This window comes from Schistocerca cancellata, chromosome 5 (assembly GCF_023864275.1).
Source record: "Schistocerca cancellata isolate TAMUIC-IGC-003103 chromosome 5, iqSchCanc2.1, whole genome shotgun sequence".
Lineage (NCBI taxonomy): Eukaryota > Metazoa > Arthropoda > Insecta > Orthoptera > Acrididae > Schistocerca > Schistocerca cancellata.
Window position 1 is genome coordinate 151478912 of NC_064630.1, and position 21022 is coordinate 151499933.

The 21022-nt window shown below is 42.7% G+C and overlaps 1 protein-coding gene and 1 non-coding gene across 3 annotated transcripts in view; one reads left to right on the forward strand and one right to left on the reverse strand.

Moving 5' to 3' along the window:
* The first annotated feature begins 3181 nt into the window (after positions 1-3181).
* The window catches only part of LOC126188265 (uncharacterized), a 104927-nt gene continuing 87086 nt past the window's right edge, over positions 3182-21022 (forward strand). For both annotated transcript variants that reach the window (XM_049929829.1, XM_049929832.1), the window contains exon 1: positions 3182-3612. In XM_049929829.1, coding sequence (XP_049785786.1) covers positions 3434-3612 — 179 coding nt within the window. In that variant the 5' untranslated portion in view covers positions 3182-3433. The remainder of the gene's footprint in view (positions 3613-21022) is intronic.
* Positions 4059-4135, reverse strand: Trnal-caa (transfer RNA leucine (anticodon CAA)). The gene has a single exon. It is a non-coding gene; the product is annotated as a tRNA-Leu (tRNA).

Consider the following 21022-nt stretch of genomic DNA (forward strand, 5'->3'; position numbering starts at 1 on the left):
TCTCTTTCCTAATAACACCCTTTGTTTCCTGCCAGAGATATAAGATTTGAACCATTTTGCAGCATTTACTGTTACAATATAATATTCTAATTTACTTAAAAGGATATTGTGATTTAAACAGTCAAATGCCTTTGACAGATCACAAAATATACCAGTTGCCTTCAATTTTTTGTCTAATGAATTAAGTACATATTCACTGTAAGTGTAGATAGACTTCTCAATATCAGAACCGTAAAGAAATCCAAACTGTGAGTTTGACAGCATGTTATTTGAGATAAGATGATTATAAAGCCGACTGTACATTACTTTTTCTAAAATTTTTGAGAATGGTGGCAACAGTGAAATTGGACGGAAATTTGATGCTATTTCTTTATCTCCCTTCTTAAACAGTGGCTTTGGATGGAAATTTGATGCTATTTCTTTATCTCCCTTCTTAAACAGTGGCTTAACTTCAACATATTTCAACCATTCAGGAAATATTCCACTGATAAGCGACTGGTTACACAGATAGCTTAATGTATTACTTAGCTCAGAATCACATTCTTTAATTAACTTTCTCGATATTTCATCATACCCACTAGATGTTTTTGATTTTAAAGATTTTATGATGGACATTATTTCTGTTGGGGTAGTGAGGGTCAAATTCATATTATGGAAGTTACTTGAAATGTCAGGTCTGAGGTATTCCATAGTAGCATCTACTGAACCTGACAACCCCATCTTTTCAGTAACAGTTATAAAATGTTTGTTAAAAAGTTCTGCAACACTATACACATCTGTCACCAATGTATGATTTACTCTTAATGCTGTTTGTTCCACTTCATGTCTGGTTCTACCGGTCTCCTCCTTCATTATATCCCATATTGTCTTTATTTTGTTATCTGATATGACTATCTTTTCCTTGTAATATATTTGCTTTGATGTCCGTATTACAGTCTTTGATATTTTGCAGTATTTCTTATAATGTACTATAGTATCAACATTGGACTGTTTCGGATTGACAGATACAGTTTTCTTTTTGTTTTACAAGATACCCCTATTCCTTGAGTAATCCATGGCTTCTTTGTAGACTTTGCTCTAACCTTGGTAAGTTTTGGGGGAAAACAGTGTTCGAATAAGGTAATCACTTTATTAGCAAAGTGTTATATTTTTCATTCATGCCATGAGCACTGTAAATATCAGTCCAGTGAATGTCTCTGAGGAGTGTCCTAAAATAATCAATTTTTGGGTTATTGATTACCCTCTTGACCTCAGATTTAACAGATTTTATATCCTGTTCAGTATTAACATTTAACAGAAGGAACTGCATGTCATGGTCTGAGAGGCCATTGACTATTGGTTTTGTAATATAATTTTGTTCATTGGACTTTTGTACAAAGATATTATCAATGGCTGTTTGTGAGCAATTGGCTACCCTAGTGGCGAACTTTACAGTGGGAATTAAGTTGAATGATAGTGTTACTAACTCAAATAAATTCTTATTGGGAGAGTCTTTAAGGAAATTACATAGAAATCACCAGCAACCACTATTTCTTTGTTTTTGGTTGTTAAATGGGCCAGTACAGCTACAAGGTGGCTTACAAACAGATTAAAGTTACCTTGCAGTTGCTCGATATACACTTAATATGATGAAGGATTTTTTGTGAAATTCTACTTCTGTTGCACATGCTTCCATATGCTGTTATAGGCAAAATTTATGAATGTCTATGTTCTTAAATTTATGATAGTTCCTGATGAATGTGGCAACTCCTCCTTTCTCCATTTCTGATCTACAAAAGTGAGATGCTAACCTAAACCCTGCAACACTTAAAAGTTCTATACCAGTGGTCACATGATGTTCAGAGAGGCAGATTATGTCAGCTGGGTTTGAACACTCTAATTCATCTATGCAGATAGTTAATTCATTAATTTTATTTTTCAGTCCTCGAATATTTTGATGCAATAAAGATGGCTGGCATTTCACATTAACTGAGTTAAAATTGGGTAGAGTTAAAATATCTGCTGACTGTTGAAAATTATTAACCAATAGCTGTTTATGCTGATGTGATAAGCTGGAATTATGTTTTTTGATTTCTTTCTCAAACTGAAGTTTTGCCTCAGTTCTAACCTCTCTTCAAATTTGCTTTCTTTCTGTCCTTCCTCCCCTAAAAAGGGTCTTTCCTGAACCCTCACACGACATTCATGGGCAGTGGGCATACAGCCACACCAGATATCTCAAACACCAACAGTACGTGATTTTCATAATGTCTCTCAAGGCGAGCTTAGATTTTTCGACTACGTCCTTCGTCTAATGGACCGCCACAACCGATCTTTGCTGCAGCGCCATATAAATAAGTCGTGAGTACGGCGAGGCGCATATGTTCGCCGCACTCTCGACATCGAACATACTCGGCAACAAGACTACACATTTGTAAAAAAAAATCGTGGCCAACATGTCTACGCCCATAGCCTCTGTCAAATCATCCAGGTTCATCCAGATAAATCCATACCTACAAACGAAAATAAGATACTAAAAATTGTCCTAAAACAAGAAACTAATAGTTCAAATTACCTCAATATCACGAAGAATGAAATTAAGTACCGTATGAATTGCAAACAACCAATTATTTAAATAAATGCACACGAAGAATATTTTGAGTAATATGTAGCAATCTCTCTTAAAATCACATTCAGTTATTTTAATGCACAGTGATAGCGCTTATCCGGAACACAGAACTGTTTTATTATCTATGGCTGAAAGCGAAGTCATTATTATCTATGAATAATGTTTGTCGTAGTTGGTCAAAGCCGACAGGCTGTATCCCCTGCTGGACTAGACCCCAAAATTATTGGGATTCGAGGTTAATAACCAATTCAGCTGGGATGAACATACCACACAACTGCTGTTACGTCGTTTGTACTAATGTATTTACGTTTTGCTTTCACGTTATCGTGCAATTTCTGTGGCACAACTGCAAAGATCGATATACGTACCCATGTAGTCGTTTTAGGTTTATTTACGTCGCGAAGACGTAGCGTTACGTCACTATCCTCGCCTAGCGTGAGGTAATTGCTACCATCGTTTGCTACTGTATATGACGTCATGAATTTAACTGTCAGCCAATCAGCATCGCGACCAGCTGGTTGCGAGACGCAAGTATCGTTTACTGCTAACCAAAGATCACTGTAAGTCAAAGATACCTTATACTGTGTGTCCTGGAAAGGCTTTGAAACCCGCGAACTTTCAAGTAATTGTAATGTGTAATGGTGTACGTGTGTTGTCGAAGCGTTACTTAATTGCCAGCAGTTGTCAGAAAACCAGAAACATGTGAAAATAAGTAGGAAATAGCGCAGTGGACCGTTAATAGAACTAATAGCAAAATTCCCCATTTTAACGCCAATCAACTTTTTGGTATAGAACGCTAACGTTATCGTCTGCTAGAATGTTCAAGAAATGGAATTTTATATACGACCGCCGGGAGGAACTGTGGCCTTATATAATATGGAGAAATGTGTTTCTCAGAGGTTTGAAGTTCTCAAACTTTTGAATTATAACAAGAGCACCGATAATGTGGCGTTTGACTGTTTAATAGAAGGAACTGCGTTGGATAAAGTAGGGCATCATACTTTACGGTAAGTATTAAGTTTCTCTTTATAGAACGGTAACATAGTAATTGTGAACAGCATGGTTTGCACGTTGGCACTCCTTCGTAGTGTATGGTCAGTAGTAACTATAAAACCTAGTCAGTATTGGCTAGTACTCGTTTTTCTTGTAATGTCAATTTACGAACCCTGGTAGTTATAAGCTTTTTCAAATCTGGAACATTTTACTGGTGATATTTTGTAAGTGATGTAGCGTATTGTATGTGCACAGTACATAAAAAGATGAAGCTCTCGTCATTTTTCACATTAACGAACCTTGCCATAGGTGAAAGATATGACATGTACATAGGCCCTAATACGCACCAAAATACTACTTGTAATTTTGTCTGTAATGTGCCATAGCGTTTCTGTTAATTACAGTTGTACTGTTAATGTGGAACAAACATGCACTTTGAAACTTCCTGGCAGATTAGAACTGCGTGCCCGACCGAGACTCGAACTCGGGACCTTTGCCTTTTGTGGGCAAGTGCTCTACCAACTGAGCTACCGAAGCACAACTCGCGTCCGGTACTCAGAGCTTTACTTCTGCCAGTAACTCGTCTCCTACCTTCCAAACTTTACAGAAGCTCTCCTGCGAAACTTGCAGAACTAGCACTCCTGAAAGAAAGGATACTGCGGAGACATGGCTTAGCCACAGCCTGGGGGATGTTTCCAGAATGAAATTTTCACTCTGCAGCGGAGTGTGCGCTGATATGAAACTTCCTGGCAGATTAAAACTGTGTGCCCGACCGAGACACGAACTCGGGACCTTTGTCTTTCGCGGGCGAGTGCTCTACCAACTGAGCTACCGAAGCACGACTCACACCCAATACTCACAGCTTTACTTCTGCCAGTCTCCGCAGTATCCTTTCTTTCAGGAGTGCTAGTTCTGCAATTTATAGGGCACTGCAAGTGTTATTTCCAAACTCTTTAATGTGCTGCAAAAAAAAAAAAAAAAAAAAAAGTAAAGGCCATATACTTAGCACTGAACATTCATAACTCTGAGAAGAAAACAAAGGTAATTTGGTATATTTGTAAGTATGAAATGAATGAAATCTGCCCCCACCCCTCTAACTCCCCGAACCCTCTTGAACTATGAACCATGCAGCTGTTGGGTGGCATGCATGACTCGATGATCCAGGTAGATCGTAGATGTACCATACTGCAACTACATTGGAGGGATATATGTGGGCAGACCAGACTAACATAAGGTTCCTGAGAAGAGACAACCAACATGGCCAAAATGACATTGATATAATGGTCTAAAAGTAGCTGAAAGCCATGAGAAAGTACGCCATTTCACTTCCCAAGGACATGCAGCTCTAAGATAAGGTGTCATAATGGTAGCATCTTGTTTAGTAAAATATTTCAGAAGTAAATAGTCCCACATTCAACTCAGTGGGTAGGAACCACTAATTGGGGGGAGGGAGGAGAGTTTATCAGGAGAGACAGGAAAAGAAACAAATGCCATCTACTCATTGGAGTATGGAATGTTAGAACCATTAACTGGGAAGGTAGGTTAGAGAATTTAAAATGTGAAATAGAAAAGTTGAAGTTATACATAGTACTAATAAGTGACGTACAGACACAAGAAGAACAGGATTTATGGGTAGGTGAGTACAGCTTTATCAGTGCAAAGTGAAGTAGGGTAATACAGTAGTAGTAACTTTTTTAATGAATCCATCACACTAGTAAAACCATATATTCCTCATAGCTCCACAGCCAATGAAGAGACTGAAGGCACATACAATGGGATAAAATAAATTCAGATAAACGGTGTGATAAAGATTTATTCATGATGGGGGGGACAGAAATTCAGTAGTAGGAAAAAGAAGAGCATAAAAAATGGACATGGAGGAATGTTTGATAAGAGTCATTGGCTTTGGCCAGTGATGTAGGAAACGTCACAAACACTGTAAATATGACTGTAATGTGGTGTTAGATGATTTTTTTCAAACAAACGAAGCATCAGATCAGTCTGTCACTACTGCCAGAGTTCTTCTTTTTAGTATCACATTTGTTTGCTTTGCCAACTCGTCTTCCAACCTAACCTAGACCTCAGGCAAAGCTACAGATCACTCTGTCACCACAACATTTTTTTTTTTTTTTTTTTTTTTTTTCTTCATAGTGATTCACTTCACCAACCAACCACAAAACCATGAAAAAGTGAAGTGACAACAGCCATTAACATTACATCACTGGCCAAAGCCAATGACTCATATCGAACATTCCTTTTGACCCGTAAAAATATAAGAATGTGGACTGGAGGAAAGGGATGAAAGGTCAGGCCACCTGGAAGAATTATGCACAGAGCATCAGCGATTATGGGCTTACGACCTAATCCACATACCGCTGCCCTCCATGAGAAGCCTACTAAGCTATCCCCTCAATACAAGCAACCACTCATCCCTTAAGTAAGGAAAAACTTCTTTCAAAAAGTAGTTCAAAGTTGAAGAAAGTGATAGTGAAACCTTTGAATCAGTGAGCTCTCTCCCTCTCAGATGGGGACGTTACTGTTGAGGATATGGATTTACAATTAGAGGATTCGGAAAGCCGCACGTTGGCTAAATTCCCCCGGACCTTGCAGGTATGTCACTGCCCCCAAGGGAGAAAAATTAATTTCTCCCACAGGGTCTTATGTGTTGAAGTGGAATTTAAATGGATGCCGTTCAGATTTGGGAGAATTACTGCTCTTGGTCCATGAGAAACCATCCTGCATCTGCTTGCAAGAAACTTATTTTGAAGTGACTGACACACCTGCATTAATGGGTCACACACCCCTGCAGCCCCCCAGGGGATCCACAACTACTTTTGTGGATACTTGCGTAGCGAGCACGGGACCCCGAGCTAATGTGGCCCTCCTTCCTTTCCGGGCTCCATACCTTCCTTTTCCGCATCCTTCCCCATCCCCCATCTTCGTCCCCCCCACCCACCCACCCACCTCCGCCTGTGCCTGTTTCCTTCCCTTTCTCCCCCTCTGGGAGTATGTTTTGTTCCTACCTCCGGAGACGGACGCTCGAAAATGTAACACATTCTTTGCTTTCTCTGCTTGCAAGTCTTCGTCCTTCCTTTGTCCTTCTCTTTTCCTTACCTCTTCTCTTTACCCTTTTCTCTGCTGCGGCGTTTGAGACCTCTCTTCTTTCCTTTCCCTTTCTCTTTTTTCCTCCCTTTGCGTGTCTGAAGGCCAACCCATGCATTTCCATGCGTAGCCGGTGACAGGGTAACGTGTAATTCCCCGCCCCGGGTAGACAGGTAGGACACGTACGTACCTCCTGGTAACGGCCAGGCCCATGGAGGGGTGATTACCCGAGCTGATACCTCCCGAAAGTGCCGATTGGTCCCTCCGTCTGTTTCTCGGGAGGTGTGACCTGAGGTGTGAACAATCACCTAAGGCGGGAGTGCCCTCAGAGAGGGTCCCCACAAGGGAGGAGCGCGCCATCGGAGACACCGGTAATCATGGGTGATACTTCCGCAATGGTTTCCTTATCTTCTACTATGTCTGCTCACAAGTGTAAGTTCAATGAGACTCAGCCACAGACAGTTCTTCCGTCGTTGCCACAGTTCCTTGTCGTTTCTCGGTCTGACACAGGTCACGACTTCTCCACGGTCAACCCTTTCATTATTCAGAAAGGTATCGATGCAATTGCAGGTCCTGTAAAGTCTTGTTCCAGATTACGAAATGGCACCTTGTTGTTAGAAACAGCCAGTGCCCTCCAGGCACAAAAATTGCTGCGTACTTCACTGCTACACACATTCCCTGTCCGGGTGGAAGCACACCGCACTTTAAATTCCTCACATGGGGTTGTTTATACACGCTCCCTCGACGGATTGTCCGACGAGGAAATTCAACACTACCTGTCTGACCAGGGCGTAACGGCTGTTTATCGAGTCATGAAAAGGGTTGACACGAACATTGTTCCAACCCGCATTGTCTTCTTGACATTTGACAGAGTTCAACTTCCATCGAACATAAAAGCGGGCTATGAGAATTTCCATTCACCCTTACATCCCAAATCCTACGCGTTGCTATAGGTGTCAGCGGTTCAATCATACCAGCCAGTCCTGTTCCAATCCAGCCAAATGTGTTCGTGTGGCGAGGATGCCCATGAGGGTGCTTGTCCACCTCCGTCCCCTCATTGCATCAACTGTATGGGTGGCCACGCTGCTTCCTCTAGAGATTGCCCCATTTTTAAAGACGAAAAGCTCATTCAGGAAATCAGAGTGAAGGAAAAGGTGTCGACCTTTGCTGCTTGAAAATTATTCGCCAGTCGAAAGCCCACTGTGCCTCAGACAGGTAAATACAGCACTGTCCTTGCCTCTCCTCGGCCAACAAAGAAGGCAGCCACGCAGACTTGTGATCTCACCTTTTGTGCCACAGTCATCAGATCGGCCAGTGCAAAGATCGCCCGTTCAACCTCACCACTTTCGCCTGCCCACTCTATGGCTCACCCTTCATCGGGTTCTGCTAAATCTCGAGCCCAAAAGTCTAACACCCGGACTTTCAAAAAAGAGCCTACTCGTGAAGATTTTTTACGTACCCCAACTTCACAACCATCGGTTCCTCCTTCATCTAAACATCCTGTTTCCAAGAAGGCTAATAAGAAACTCAGTTCCTCTCCTTCTCCGCCACGGCGTGTCTCATCTACAGCACCACCTGGTGGTAGCCGCCTTCGGCCGTCTTCTGTGTCGCCGAGGCGCACTGCTGGCGGCCGATCAACTGGCCGATCGCTAGTGGCAGGAGCTGCTCCTGAACAACCTATGGATCAGGACCTTCTGCTTTCGGCTGAATGCCATTCCACTCGCTCCGTCACAAACTCGGAGCAGTCGTTGAGTTGAGGGCACCTTGGTCACATTCTTCCATTTGCTGTCCGCCCTATGTCCATTATCCATTGGAATATCCGCGGCATTCGAGCCAATCACAATGAATGGTCAATCCTCTTACGATCCTACTCGCCGGTCATCTTCTGTCTTCAGGAAACAAAGCTGCTTCCCCACGACCGCTATGTTTTCTCCCATTTTCAGTCAGTCCGATTTGATCTCCCCTCTGTTGAAGGCACTCCAGCACATGGAGTACTCATGATTCTTCTCCATGATACTCTCCTTTATCACCCAATCCCCTTAAACACTTCCTTCCATGCTGTCGCTGTCCGTCTTTCCCCTTCTGGATACACCTTCTCTCTTTATACTGTATACATTCCATCGTCCACACCAATGGCATGAGCTGATCTCCTTCATCTTATTCGTCAGCTTCCGCCCCCCCCCCCCCCCCCCTCCCTATTTGATGGTTGGGGACTTCAATGCCCACCACCAGCTTTGGGGATTTCCACATCCTTGTCCGCGTGGCTCACTATTGATAGACGTCTTCCACCAAGCGGATCGTGTTTGCCTCAACACTGGGGACCCTACATTTTTGTCTGCCTCCACGACAAATTTCTCTCATTTGGACCTTTCGGTCGGTACTGTTCCGCTAGCTCGGCGCTTCGAATGGTTCGCACTTGCTGATACACACCCGAGTGACCACTTTCCATGTGTCCTTCGATTGCAGCCACAACTGCCATGTAGGTGCACGCGACACTGAAGTTTGCCCAAGCCGATTGGACACTTTTTTCATCTCTAGTGACATTCGATGACAGTCACTTTCCTAGCATTGACGATGAGGTCACTCATATTACCGACGTTATTCTTACAGCTGCGGAACGTTCAGTACCTCGCACCTCCGAATTGCCCCGGCACCCCCCCAGTTCCTAGGTGCAGCGAGGCATGCCATGACACAATACATGAGCGGCGATGTGCTCTTCGCGTTTTCAGACACCATCCTACTTTGGCCAACTGTATCCGCTATAAGCAGTTCTCTGCACGAAGCCATCGTGTCATCCGCGATAGCAAGAAGGCAACCTGGGACTTCTTTACTAGCTCATTTAACACCTTCACTCCCTCCTTGGAAGTTTGGAGTCGGATTCGACGTTTATCTGACACACCTAGTTTCTCCCCGGTCTCTGGGCTCACTGTCGCGCATGATACATTAGTGGACCCCGTTGCAATTTCTAACTCATTGGGTCAACGCTTTGCTGAGTTTTCGAGCTCTTCAAATTACCCACCAGCGTTTCTCCCGAAGAAACGTGCAGCGGAAGTGCAACCTATTGCTTTCTCCTCTCAAAATTGCAAAAGCTATAATACTGTTTTCTCCATGCGGGAACTCCAACATGCACTCTCTTCGTCTTGCTCCTCCGCCCCAGGACCGGATGGTATCCACATCCAAATGTTGCTGCATTTATCATACCATAGTCTGCATTACCTCCTTCGCCTTTATAATCGAATTTGGACCGACAGTACTTTTTCCAGACGATGGCGGGAAGCTATCGTCGTTCCTGTTCCGAAACCTGGAAAGAACAAACATCTCCCCTCTAGCTATCGCCCCATTTCTCTCACGAGTAGTGTATGTAAGGTTTTGGAGCGTATGGTGAATTGCCGTTTAGCTTGGTGGCTGGAGTCCCGCAGTCTTTAACACCTGCCCAATGTGGTTTCCGAAAGCATCGTTCTGCAGTTGACCATCTTGTTGCTCTCTCCACTTATATTATGAACAATTTTCTCCGGAAACACTAAACAGTAGCAATATTTTTTGATCTGGGGAGAGCATACGATACCTGATGGAGGACAGGCATCCTCCGCACACTGTTCTCTTGGGGCTTTCGAGGTCGGCTGCCCCTTTTTTTTCGTGAATTTATGGCAGAACGCACATTTAGAGTGCGGGTGAACACTAGTCTCTCCTGTACTTTCTCCCAAGAAAACGGGGTACCCCAGGGCTCTGTGCTAAGTGTTGTACTGTTTGCCATTGCCTTAAATCCAATTATGGATTGTCTGCTTCCTGATGTCTCGGGCTCCCTCTTTGTGAACGATTTTGCGATCTACTACAGCTCTCAACGAACCAGCCTTCTTGAACGATGTCTTCAAGGATGTCTCGATCGCCTCCACTCTTGGAGCATCGAAACCGGTTTCTGCTTTTCTCCCAGTAAGACCGTTTGTGTTAATTTTTAGCATCGTACGCAGTTTCTTCTGCCTTCCCTACATCTAGGCCCTGTCAACCTTCCATTCGCGGACGTCGCTAAATTCTTGGGTCTTATGTTTGACAGAAAACTGTGCTGGTCCTCCCACGTTTCCTATCTTTCGGCTCGCTGTCTGCGATCCCTCAACACCCTCAGTGTCCTGAATGGTACCTCCTGGGGAGCGGACCGAGTGGCCCTTCTCCGCCTCTATCGCGCCTTAGTGCGCTCGAAATTGGACTATGGAAGCATAGTTTACTCCTCTGCTCAGCCGTCTATTCTTCGGCGTCTCGACTCTATCCACCACCGTGGATTACATTTAGTGTCTGGAGCTTTTTACACCAGCCCTGTGGAAAGCCTTTATGCTGAGACTGCTGAACCTCCGCTGTCCAATCGGCGAGCTGTCCTTCTGAGTCGTTATGCTAGCCACCTGTCTCCCATGCCCGCTAATCCATGCCCGCTAACATTTTTTTCGACGCCTCCTTGGATTTAGGGTATGCAGGCCGCCCTTCCTCCCTACTACCACCGGGAGTCCGCTTCCGTCAACTGCTCCATTCTCTTTCCTTCCGCTTTCCTAAAACTTTCTTGACAACTTGGTGTACAGCACCGCCTTGGCTCCGTCCCCGGAACTGCCTGCTCTGTGACCTTTGTCAATTTCCCAAGGATGGTACCCCTTCACTTGTTTATCGTTGGGCATTTGCTGCTCTATGTGCACAAATGAAGGAAGCCACATTTATTTACACTGATGGCTCAAAAACATCGTTTAGTGTAGGGAGTGCCTATATTGTTGGCGACACCCCAAATCGATTTCGGCTTCCTGACCAGTGTTCGGTTTATACTGCGGTGCTTTACGCTGTTCTCCAGGCTGTCCAATACATCCATCGCCATCAGCGGATACAGTATGCTATCTGTTCAGATTCTCTCAGCTCTCTCCTCAGTCTCCAAGCTCTCTACCCTGTCCACCCTCTGGTCCACCGGATTCAGGACTGCCTCCACTTGCTCCACTTGGGGGGACATCTCTGTGGCGTTCCTCTGGATGCCAGGACACGTTGGTATCTGTGGGAATGAGGCGGCCAAGGCTGCAATCTCTCTTCTTCAGCCAGCTATTCTCATGATTCCCTTCGCCGATCTACAGAGTGTTTTATGTCGCCGTGTTGCTCTTTTATGGCACGCACATTGGTTGACACTTCCCAATAATAAATTGCGGGATGTGAAAGCTCTTCCCTGTGCTTGGACCTCTTCCTCCCGAACACGTCGTCGGGAGGAGGTAATTTTAACTAGACTCCGGATAGGGCACTGTCTTTTTAGCCATCGACATCTCTTAAGTGGCGATCCTCCCCCACTCTGTCCCCACTGCTCTCAGCTGTGGACGGTAAGACACCTTTTACTTGAGTGCTCCTATTTTACTCCATTACGCGCCCGTCTACAGCTGTCGCCTGATATATCTTCCATTTTAGCAGATGACACGCACTCAACCGATTGCGTTCTCGAGTTTATTAGTGCCAGTGAGATGACGTCAGTCATTTGAAGCTCTTTTTGGGGACAGACAACCCCCTTCTATAGTGGTTTTTTAAGCGTTCCTTCTGTTTTTAGTTTCTCCAATTTTTTGAGTTAAGTTCCCATTGCTGCTGGTTTCCAGTTTCGTTTTTTTTTTACCTTTTCCTAAGTCACAGACCGGGCGCTAATGACCGTAGCAGTTTTGCGCCCTAAAACCATAACATAAAAACACCCCTGCAGGAATGACGATATTACTGGAGACGGAGCTACATGTAGAGTGGCTGTTTTCATTGAGGACAGATGCCACTCACTCTCTTGTCCCTCTTAGCATGGCCATAGAAGCAGTTGCTGTGAAAGTCCTAGCACCATTTAAGATCACGGTGTGTTCTTTACATCTTCCACCTCATGATCCTTTGGATGCAGATGCACTGACAGAACTCTTGCGGGCACTCCCACACCCATTCCTCCTTGTGGGGGACTTCAGTGCACACAATTTGCTGTGGAGCTCAGATATCAATTGCTGCAGATCTCTGAATTATCGAGTGGCTCGTCCATTTAGAAAATATCTACTTTTTGAACTCGGGCAGATGACACATTTTCCAACAGCTACAGGGTCTTTTTCAGCTACAGACATTATTTGCTGTCCAGCTAGTGCAGACTCAATTCAGTGGGAAGTGGCTACAGATTTACATTCTAGCAACCATTTCCCAGTGTGGAACTGTGTGCTGATTCGGACAGTGGTTGATAAGAGACCATGAAGATTGATGATTCAAAGGGCAAATTGGTTGCTGTACAGCACAGGTTACTTTTCAACAAAAGGACTGTGCACAGGAGATGGTGACCCACATCACTTGAGATCCAACAGGCTGCCGCAGAGTCCATCACCTAGTCTAGCAACCACATCATACGATTACCTGTACCTTGGTGGAATGACAGTGTCGATTAGCAATCAGAGACAGACGAACAGCACTACGTAACATCAAAAACCATCCAACTACAGGAAACCTTCATGCCTTCAGATCTGCGAGAGCACATGTGAGGTGAGTGACAAGGGAATGGAAGAGGAATTCCTGGAGGGGTCATTCCACTGGAAATCATCAGATGGGGGTTACATCATGGTTACAGATTTTAATGAAATTTGGTACAGTTAATACCTGCACTAAATTAAGTTCCTATCTCAGACACTGAAATGTGAAACCCCTGGGAGGCTGAGCTAGGCCCTCCCAAAGCTACAATTTTGGCCGTGTTTTTTTTTGAAAAACATGCCACCATGTGTGACCACCTATCTCCTGCACTAAATCAGGTACAGCCAAAAGGTTGGTCTCATTTGAAGAGTGACACCTCTCCCTTGTAGGAGAAAGTAAGGATGTTTTGCAATGGTTCATAGTTTGGAAGTAAGACATAGACAAACAGCTACACAAGTTATCACATTTTTGCAAGTTTCCAATATTTTTTATCTCACATGTGAATGATAGCACTGAAATAATATTTGGTGTATATAGAGAGGTGATAAGAATGAATTCATAAAACAAATTTGGTTGTTACTTGCATGCACACATTGACTTTTTGAATTTTGAAAATTCATATATTGTCAAAATTCACTATTTGGAACCTCTCCAAATGCAAAGTGTGCAAGGTCACAGTGTGCTGCAAATTGCTTCACTGTGTAGCTTGTATCTAAGTCTAATTATCCTCAAAATATATTTGTGTTACTCCCATTTATTGTAAGTCATTTAACAATGTTCTAATACTGATACACTGCATATTATACTAGGCATTCCATGAGTGAATGAGCCTATGAGTGGATGTTAAAAATGTGAAAGTCATGACGGGGAATAGTTTCAGTGAAATCCTAAGGCACTGAAATTACATGTAGAGAATAGAAACATTCAGAAAGTTTTTTTTTACCCTCTTTCATTTATCACCCCTCACCTTAGAGAAATTACACTCATGGGTGGTAGTGGTAAACAGTAGGTTGTCAAGTTGGCAATGATTTCACACTGTTTGACAAACAATTCATTGTTACAATGATTGCCAACCATTATTGACAAATAGTTCATTATTAAACTTGTTTTCAGTAGCAGTTTACAAATCTGGATACTAGTAGGCATTGCCAAGTTCTTTTGCATTAATTTATTCTTTACAATGAAAGCTCTCCCATCTGTCACTAAAATCGTGCATTGGTTTTTGATAATTAATTTAATTTCGTTGAGTCATGCTCAAGATCTACTTTTCATACATAAACACTGTGATGGATGGCACATGCTACTTGTGATGGATGGGACAATTTATATGAGATAATTAAGTTAAAATCTAGCCCCTAAAGCATCTAACCATGACATATGCTATCTTTCAGGGATGTTTCCTGAAGTGTCCAAAGTGCATTAAATTAAATTCAACATAAAGTTTTTAATTTTTCACTTTTGTTTTATTTTTATGTTGTTAATCCAGAATCATTAATCAAAACTGCAGACAAAAATAGTGGTGAATTACTAAAATTGCCCATTAATCTTGTCTATCAAATAACAAATGTTTGAATTCCAGCTAAAGAAATCAAAGATTTAAATTAAACATTTTATTTTGATTTCCCTAACTCAAATGTCCCTTCCATCATGTGTGGAAAGCCTGATACATGTAATGATAATTTATTGTTTTTATGCACGAACAACAACCTAACCTACCACCTGTAATACAGTTCTGCCAGCCCAGGAATCCTAATTTGTCCACCACCACCATCCAATCACAGCTGTGCTGTCACTGTGCACGGTATTGAATCATTTTATGAGGAGTGTGCATGACACTACAGTTCAGTATGGGAGTGAGTGGTGAAGTGAATGGTCAGTGTGTGGATGACTTGGAGTAATGTTTTCTGGGTACAGCATTAGGACAGGAGTGTCATAAACTATCTTACTCTAGACAATCAGGACTCAAAACATGTGTATGACTGTAGTGATGAGACAAAACACCTATTGGCTGTTTGTACAGGATTACAAATTGATGATGCGGAAACTTTGTGTTACCATCATGAGAAGGTATACCTGGACAATTTTCCACAAATTTTTGGTTGTGTATGTTGTGACCCATTCTCTCGTCACAAGGATGTGGTAAAAAAATATCTGAGAGTTGTTTCCACAGAGCTCTGTAGGCAGCTTTCTGGTAATGTTAATCTTACACATGGCAAATCTCTGTACTCAAAGTGTTATTGCATGATTAACACCAATATAAGAAGCAACCAAGAGAATGAATGTTCAGTAGATGCAAGTGACAGTTTTCAGCCTGCTGAAGAATTTGCAGCTGTAGTGAATACGGCCTGTAGTGCTCTATGCGTCACCTCTTAAGAAGTGGTGTCTGTGTAGTAGTAAAAAAGAAAAAAGTCTCACATGGCAAAACAAAGTACAAGAAAATCTGTTCTGTTGTTCATAAGCACTTGTAAAAGAGTCTCGAAGTTACAATATCTAATGATGAGGATCATATCCCTTCTACTTCCACCCAGACTGACTTGGCTGATCGTATTGAACTGCTAAAAGAAAAATGTAAAATGGCTATCTATGAAATAAAAATAAAGATTCTCAGTCTCCTTCCTTTGAAGTGGGCAATTGCATATTGTGCTAGGGATTTTGGGTGGTCAGAATATTTGGTTTGGAAGGCAAGGGCACTGAAGGAAAAACAAGGACTCTCGCCTGATGTGACAGATCATGGACGCAAGTCTTTATGTGATAATGTAAAACATGCTGTTTGTACATTTTATGAAGGTAATGTGTACAGTCGATTGTGTCCAGAGATGAAAGACTTTGTATCTGTTCAAACGGAATGTGGTGTTAAGGAACACAAGCAGAAACACCTTGTTTTAGAGAATTTGAAGGAGCTGTATGCAGCTCTTATAAAACTGGTTTCTTGAAATTTGCACAGTTGCATCTCAAATGGTGTGTACTCGTGGAACCCATGCTGTGTGTGTTCGTATTCATCACCAGAACATGAATCTGACATTGGATGTCACCAAGCTTAGTAAGACAACTACAGACTTACTTGAGAAGATTGTCTGCTCTACAGAAAGCAACGATTGTATGTTATGTAAGTCTTAAAAGTACCCTGGAGTGCAGTGTATTTCAGATGTTCTTGCAGAATCAGAAGACTGTGTTGGGCATTGATGTCCAGTATAAGCAGTGGATCACAACAGATCACTGTACATTGATATCAGTGGTGGAAACAGTTGATGATTTCATACACAATTTTTGCAACAAACTGGAATTGCTGAAAAGTCATCATTTATAACAAAATAGCAATCATGTTATCTAGCTTTACTGAAAGAAACAGTCAGTCCAGCAGTGTGTATTGTCATTGGAGATTTTTCTGAGAATTACTTGTTTATTGTATAAGATGCAGCACAAGGATTTCACTAGCAGCAATCCCAGGCCACAGTGCATCATTTTATAGTTTATTTACTGAAAGCAGGTTCAGCATAATCAGCTGTAAAGGCAATGTGCATAATACGAGGTGCATTCAAGTTCTAAGGCCTCCGATTTTTTTTTCACCGGACTGGAAAGAGATAGAAACATGCCCATTGTTTTAAAATGAGGCCGTGTTCATTGTCAATACGTCCCAGAGATGGCAGCACCGTACGGCAGATGGAATTTTACCGCCAGCGGCGAGAATGAGAACTTTTAAATACTTAAAATTGCGACGTTTTCCTTACTTGAACAGTGTGCAATCATTCTTTTTCTGAATTTGCGTGGTGTGAAACCAATTGAAATTCATCGACAGTTGAAGGAGACATGTGGTGATGGAGTTATGGATGTGTCGAAAGTGCGTTCGTGGGTGCGACAGTTTAATGAAGGCAGAACATCGTGTGACAACAAACCGAAACAACCTCGGGCTCTCACAAGCCGGTCTGACAACTTGATCGAGAAAGTGGAGAGAATTGTTTTGGGGGATCGCCGAATGACTGTTGAACAGATCGCCTCCAGAGTTGGCAATTCTGTGGGTTCTGTGCACACAATCCTGCATGATGACCTGGAAACGCGACAAGTGTCATCCAGGTGGGTGCCACGAATGCTGACGGGCGACCACATGGCTGCCCGTGTGGCATGTTGCCAAGCAATGTTGACGCGCAACGACAGCATGAATGGGACTTTCTTTTTGTCGCTTATGACAATGAATGAGACGTGGATGCCATTTTTCAATCCAGAAACAAAGTGCCAGTCAGCTCAATGGAAGCACACAGATTCGCTGCCACCAAAAAAAATTTCAGGTAACCACCAGTGCTGAAAAAATGATGGTGTCCATGTTCTGGGACAGCGAGGGTGTAATCCGTACCCATTGTGTTCCAAAGGGCACTACGGTAACAGGTGCATCCTACGAAAATGTTTTGAAGAACAAATTCCTTCCTGCACTGCAACAAAAACGTCCGGGAAGGGCTGCGCGTGTGCTGTTTCACCAAGACAACGCACCCGCACTTCGAGCTAATGTTACGCAACAGTTTCTTCGTGATAACAACTTTGAAGTGATTCCTCATGCTCTCTACTCACCTGACCTGTCTCCTAGTGACTTTTGGCTTTTTCCAACAATGAAAGACACTCTCCGTGGCCGCACATTCACCAGCCATGCTGCTATTGCCTCGGCGATTTTCCAGTGGTCAAAACAGACTCCTAAAGAAGCCTTCGCCGCTGCCATGGAGTCATGGCATCAGCATTGTGAAAAATGTGTACGTCTGCAGGGCGATTACGTCGAGAAGTAATGCCAGTTTCATCGATTTCGGGTGAGTAGTTAATTAGAAAAAAAAAAATCGGAGGCCTTAGAACTTGAATGCCCCTCGTAAGTGACTATCTCATTCACTCAGCAGCTGCAGTACATTATTATCAGAAAACCATTGTTCTCCGTGTAAAAGATGCAATACCACACTTAGGAAAAATTCACTACTTTTCTGAGGGAGCATCATCTCAATATAAACACCGGAAAAATTTAAAAAATCTGACACTGCATTATGAGGACTTTGGAATTGATGCTGAGTGGCATTTCTGTGCCACTAGCCATGGGAAGAGTGCCTGTAATGGAGTTGGTGGAACAGCCAAAAGACTGGCTGCCAGGAGTAGTCTTCAAGAACATTAACACCCAATCCTCACTGCACAAGCACTGTTTGAATTTGCATTGCAAGAGATAAAGGGTATTCACTTCTTCTATGTGAAGACTATGAAAATAATAATGCAATGCTACTGAATGAAAGATTTGATCAGTGCAGGACAATTCCAAACATAAGACTGTACCACCACTTTACACCTGCTGGAAAGGATGTTGTTAAGATGTATCGAACTTCATGCTCCTTGAGATATGATATGGGTTATCTCTCACACAATCCAGAGGCACAACAGTCTCCAGTACAATACCAAGCAGTATCATTGCAGATTTCAGGCGCTCTTCTTACATTATTTATGTCTACGATTCTAAGTGGTACCTTGCATTTATTATGGACTGTTCTGAAGAGAACAAAGATGTTTTGGTGAAGTATCTGCATCCACCAGGTAAAGCTTACTTTTTAACTAACGAAGCCAGCTGGGTGAAACTCGGGAACATTCTAAAACCAAATATTGTGCCAAACATTATAACAGGCAGACAGTATGCACTGGACAGGGCAACTGAAATTGAAATACTTCAGTAGTTTAACAAGTACCAGCAGTCCAAGTAATGAAAGGCACCAATCTTCAACATGTGTGCTTCTGATGTAACTTTCTATTTAGATAATGACTGGTATGTTCAGAGAGTGAAACATATTATTTCTCCTAACTCAGGTTGAATATGTTGCAGTATAATGGGTCTCTTGTGCCAGATTCTGTGGCACTTACAATATTGTCCTTATTGACAAGTACACACTATTAGAGGGGAAAAAAAAGGTTACGCATTGGAGTAACCCAAAAATATTTGGAGGTAGTTAGACTTAGATGCAAGCTACATAGTGAAGCAATTTTCAGCATGCTATGACCTTACACACGTTGCATTTTGGGAGGTCCCAAATTGTGATTTTCAATAATTTTGAAATTTTCAAAATCCAAAAAGTCAATGTGTGCGTGCAAGTAACACAACCACATTTGTTTTATGAATTCATTCTTATCACCTCTCTATACACACCAAATATTGTTCAGTACTATCATTCACGCGAGATAAAAATACTGGAAACTTGCAAAAATGTGATAACTTGTGTAACTGTTTGTCTATGTATTACAATCGAACTGTGAACCACTGCAACACATTATTGCTTTCTCCTACTAGGGAGAGGTGTTACCTTTCAAATGAGATCAACCTTTTGGCTGTATCTGATTTAGTACAGGAGCTAGGTGGTCACACATGGTAGCATGTTTTTAAAAAAAACAGAGCCAAAATTGTAGCTTTGGGAGGGCCTAACTCTGCCCCCTGGGGGTTTCACATTTCAGTACGTGAGATATGGACTTAATTTAGTGCAGGTATTAACTGTACCAAATTTCATTGAAATCTGTAACCATGATGCAACCCACTTTGGCTGAAATCTGATAATTTTCAATGGCATGAACCTGGAAGAAATTTACAACTTTCATTAAACAGTCCACCTCCACTGCACAAGTTTGGGAATCAATAAGGTGGATTTCAGGCAAGCCCAGTACACATCCCCTTATGGCCTTGTCGAGAAATAGGGTCTTGGTGGACACACCTAAAGACTTGGCTCAGGCTTTAGGTGAACACATTTTTACAGCCACTGTTTCATCCATACAAGCTCCTAGGTTTCAGGTGTTCCATAGGGCTGTGGAGATGGGGAAGCTCCATTTCTTCTCATGAAATGAGGAAGTCTACAATTTCCATTCTCCATGTGGGAACTGGAATCGGCTCTGTCTGCAGCCAGAGACACTGCTTCAGGACCTGATGAAATTCATTATGCCATGATCCACCACCTGTGCTCTGTAGTAAAAGTACAGCTCCTCCCTCATTTCAGTCAGATCTGGTTTGATGGACAGTACCCCACTCCTTGAAAGGAGGCAATATTAATGCCATTGTGGAAACCAGGCAAGGAACATAGCACCCCTAACAGCTACTGTAGTGTAGCCCTTACCAGTTGTATGGGTAAGACTCTTGAACGCATGGTCAACCGCCACTTCATCTGGTTGCTCAAATCCCGAGGTCACCTGAGCCACTCCGAGTGTGGTTTCAGGTGGTACCATTTCACCCTTGATAAATTAACTCTACTGGGTAAAGCAATACAGGAGTCCTTCTTATGCTGAAACCATTTGGTTTGTGTCTTTTTTACCCTGAAAAATCATACAACACTACTTGGAGGTACAACATACTTCGCCAGCTTCATGAATGGGGACTACATGGACATCTGCTGCTCCTTATCCAATCCTTCCTCGAGGACGGGCACTTTTAATATCGAGTTGGTGATGCCTTGTCTGATTGCTATGTTTGATTGAATATGGTCCCCCAACGTGATGTACTCTGTGTCACATTGTTTGCCATTGGTATCAATGGCATTTCCTCTGCAGTCAGGAGCCTTGTCAAATGCTCATTGTTCATGGGTGTCTTCGCAATCTTCTACTCTTCATCTGATTTTACAATGATGACAAGGCAACTACAACTGACCATCAGGAGGGCGAAAACCTGGGCAAATATTACTGGATTTCTGTTCTCACCAGAGAAGACTCCATGTGTCAATTTTAATTGTGCTCATCGAAGTTTTAACGAGCCAGTGCTGACAGTGGGGGACAATATTTTACATTTTCAAGAAACACTGTGCTTTTTGGGTTTATTTGAATTGACATTAACTTGGCTTCCACGCCTGTAAGACCTATGAAGAAAGGGCTTCCAGTCATTGAATATTTTGAAATGCTTTGGTGGAAAAACATGGG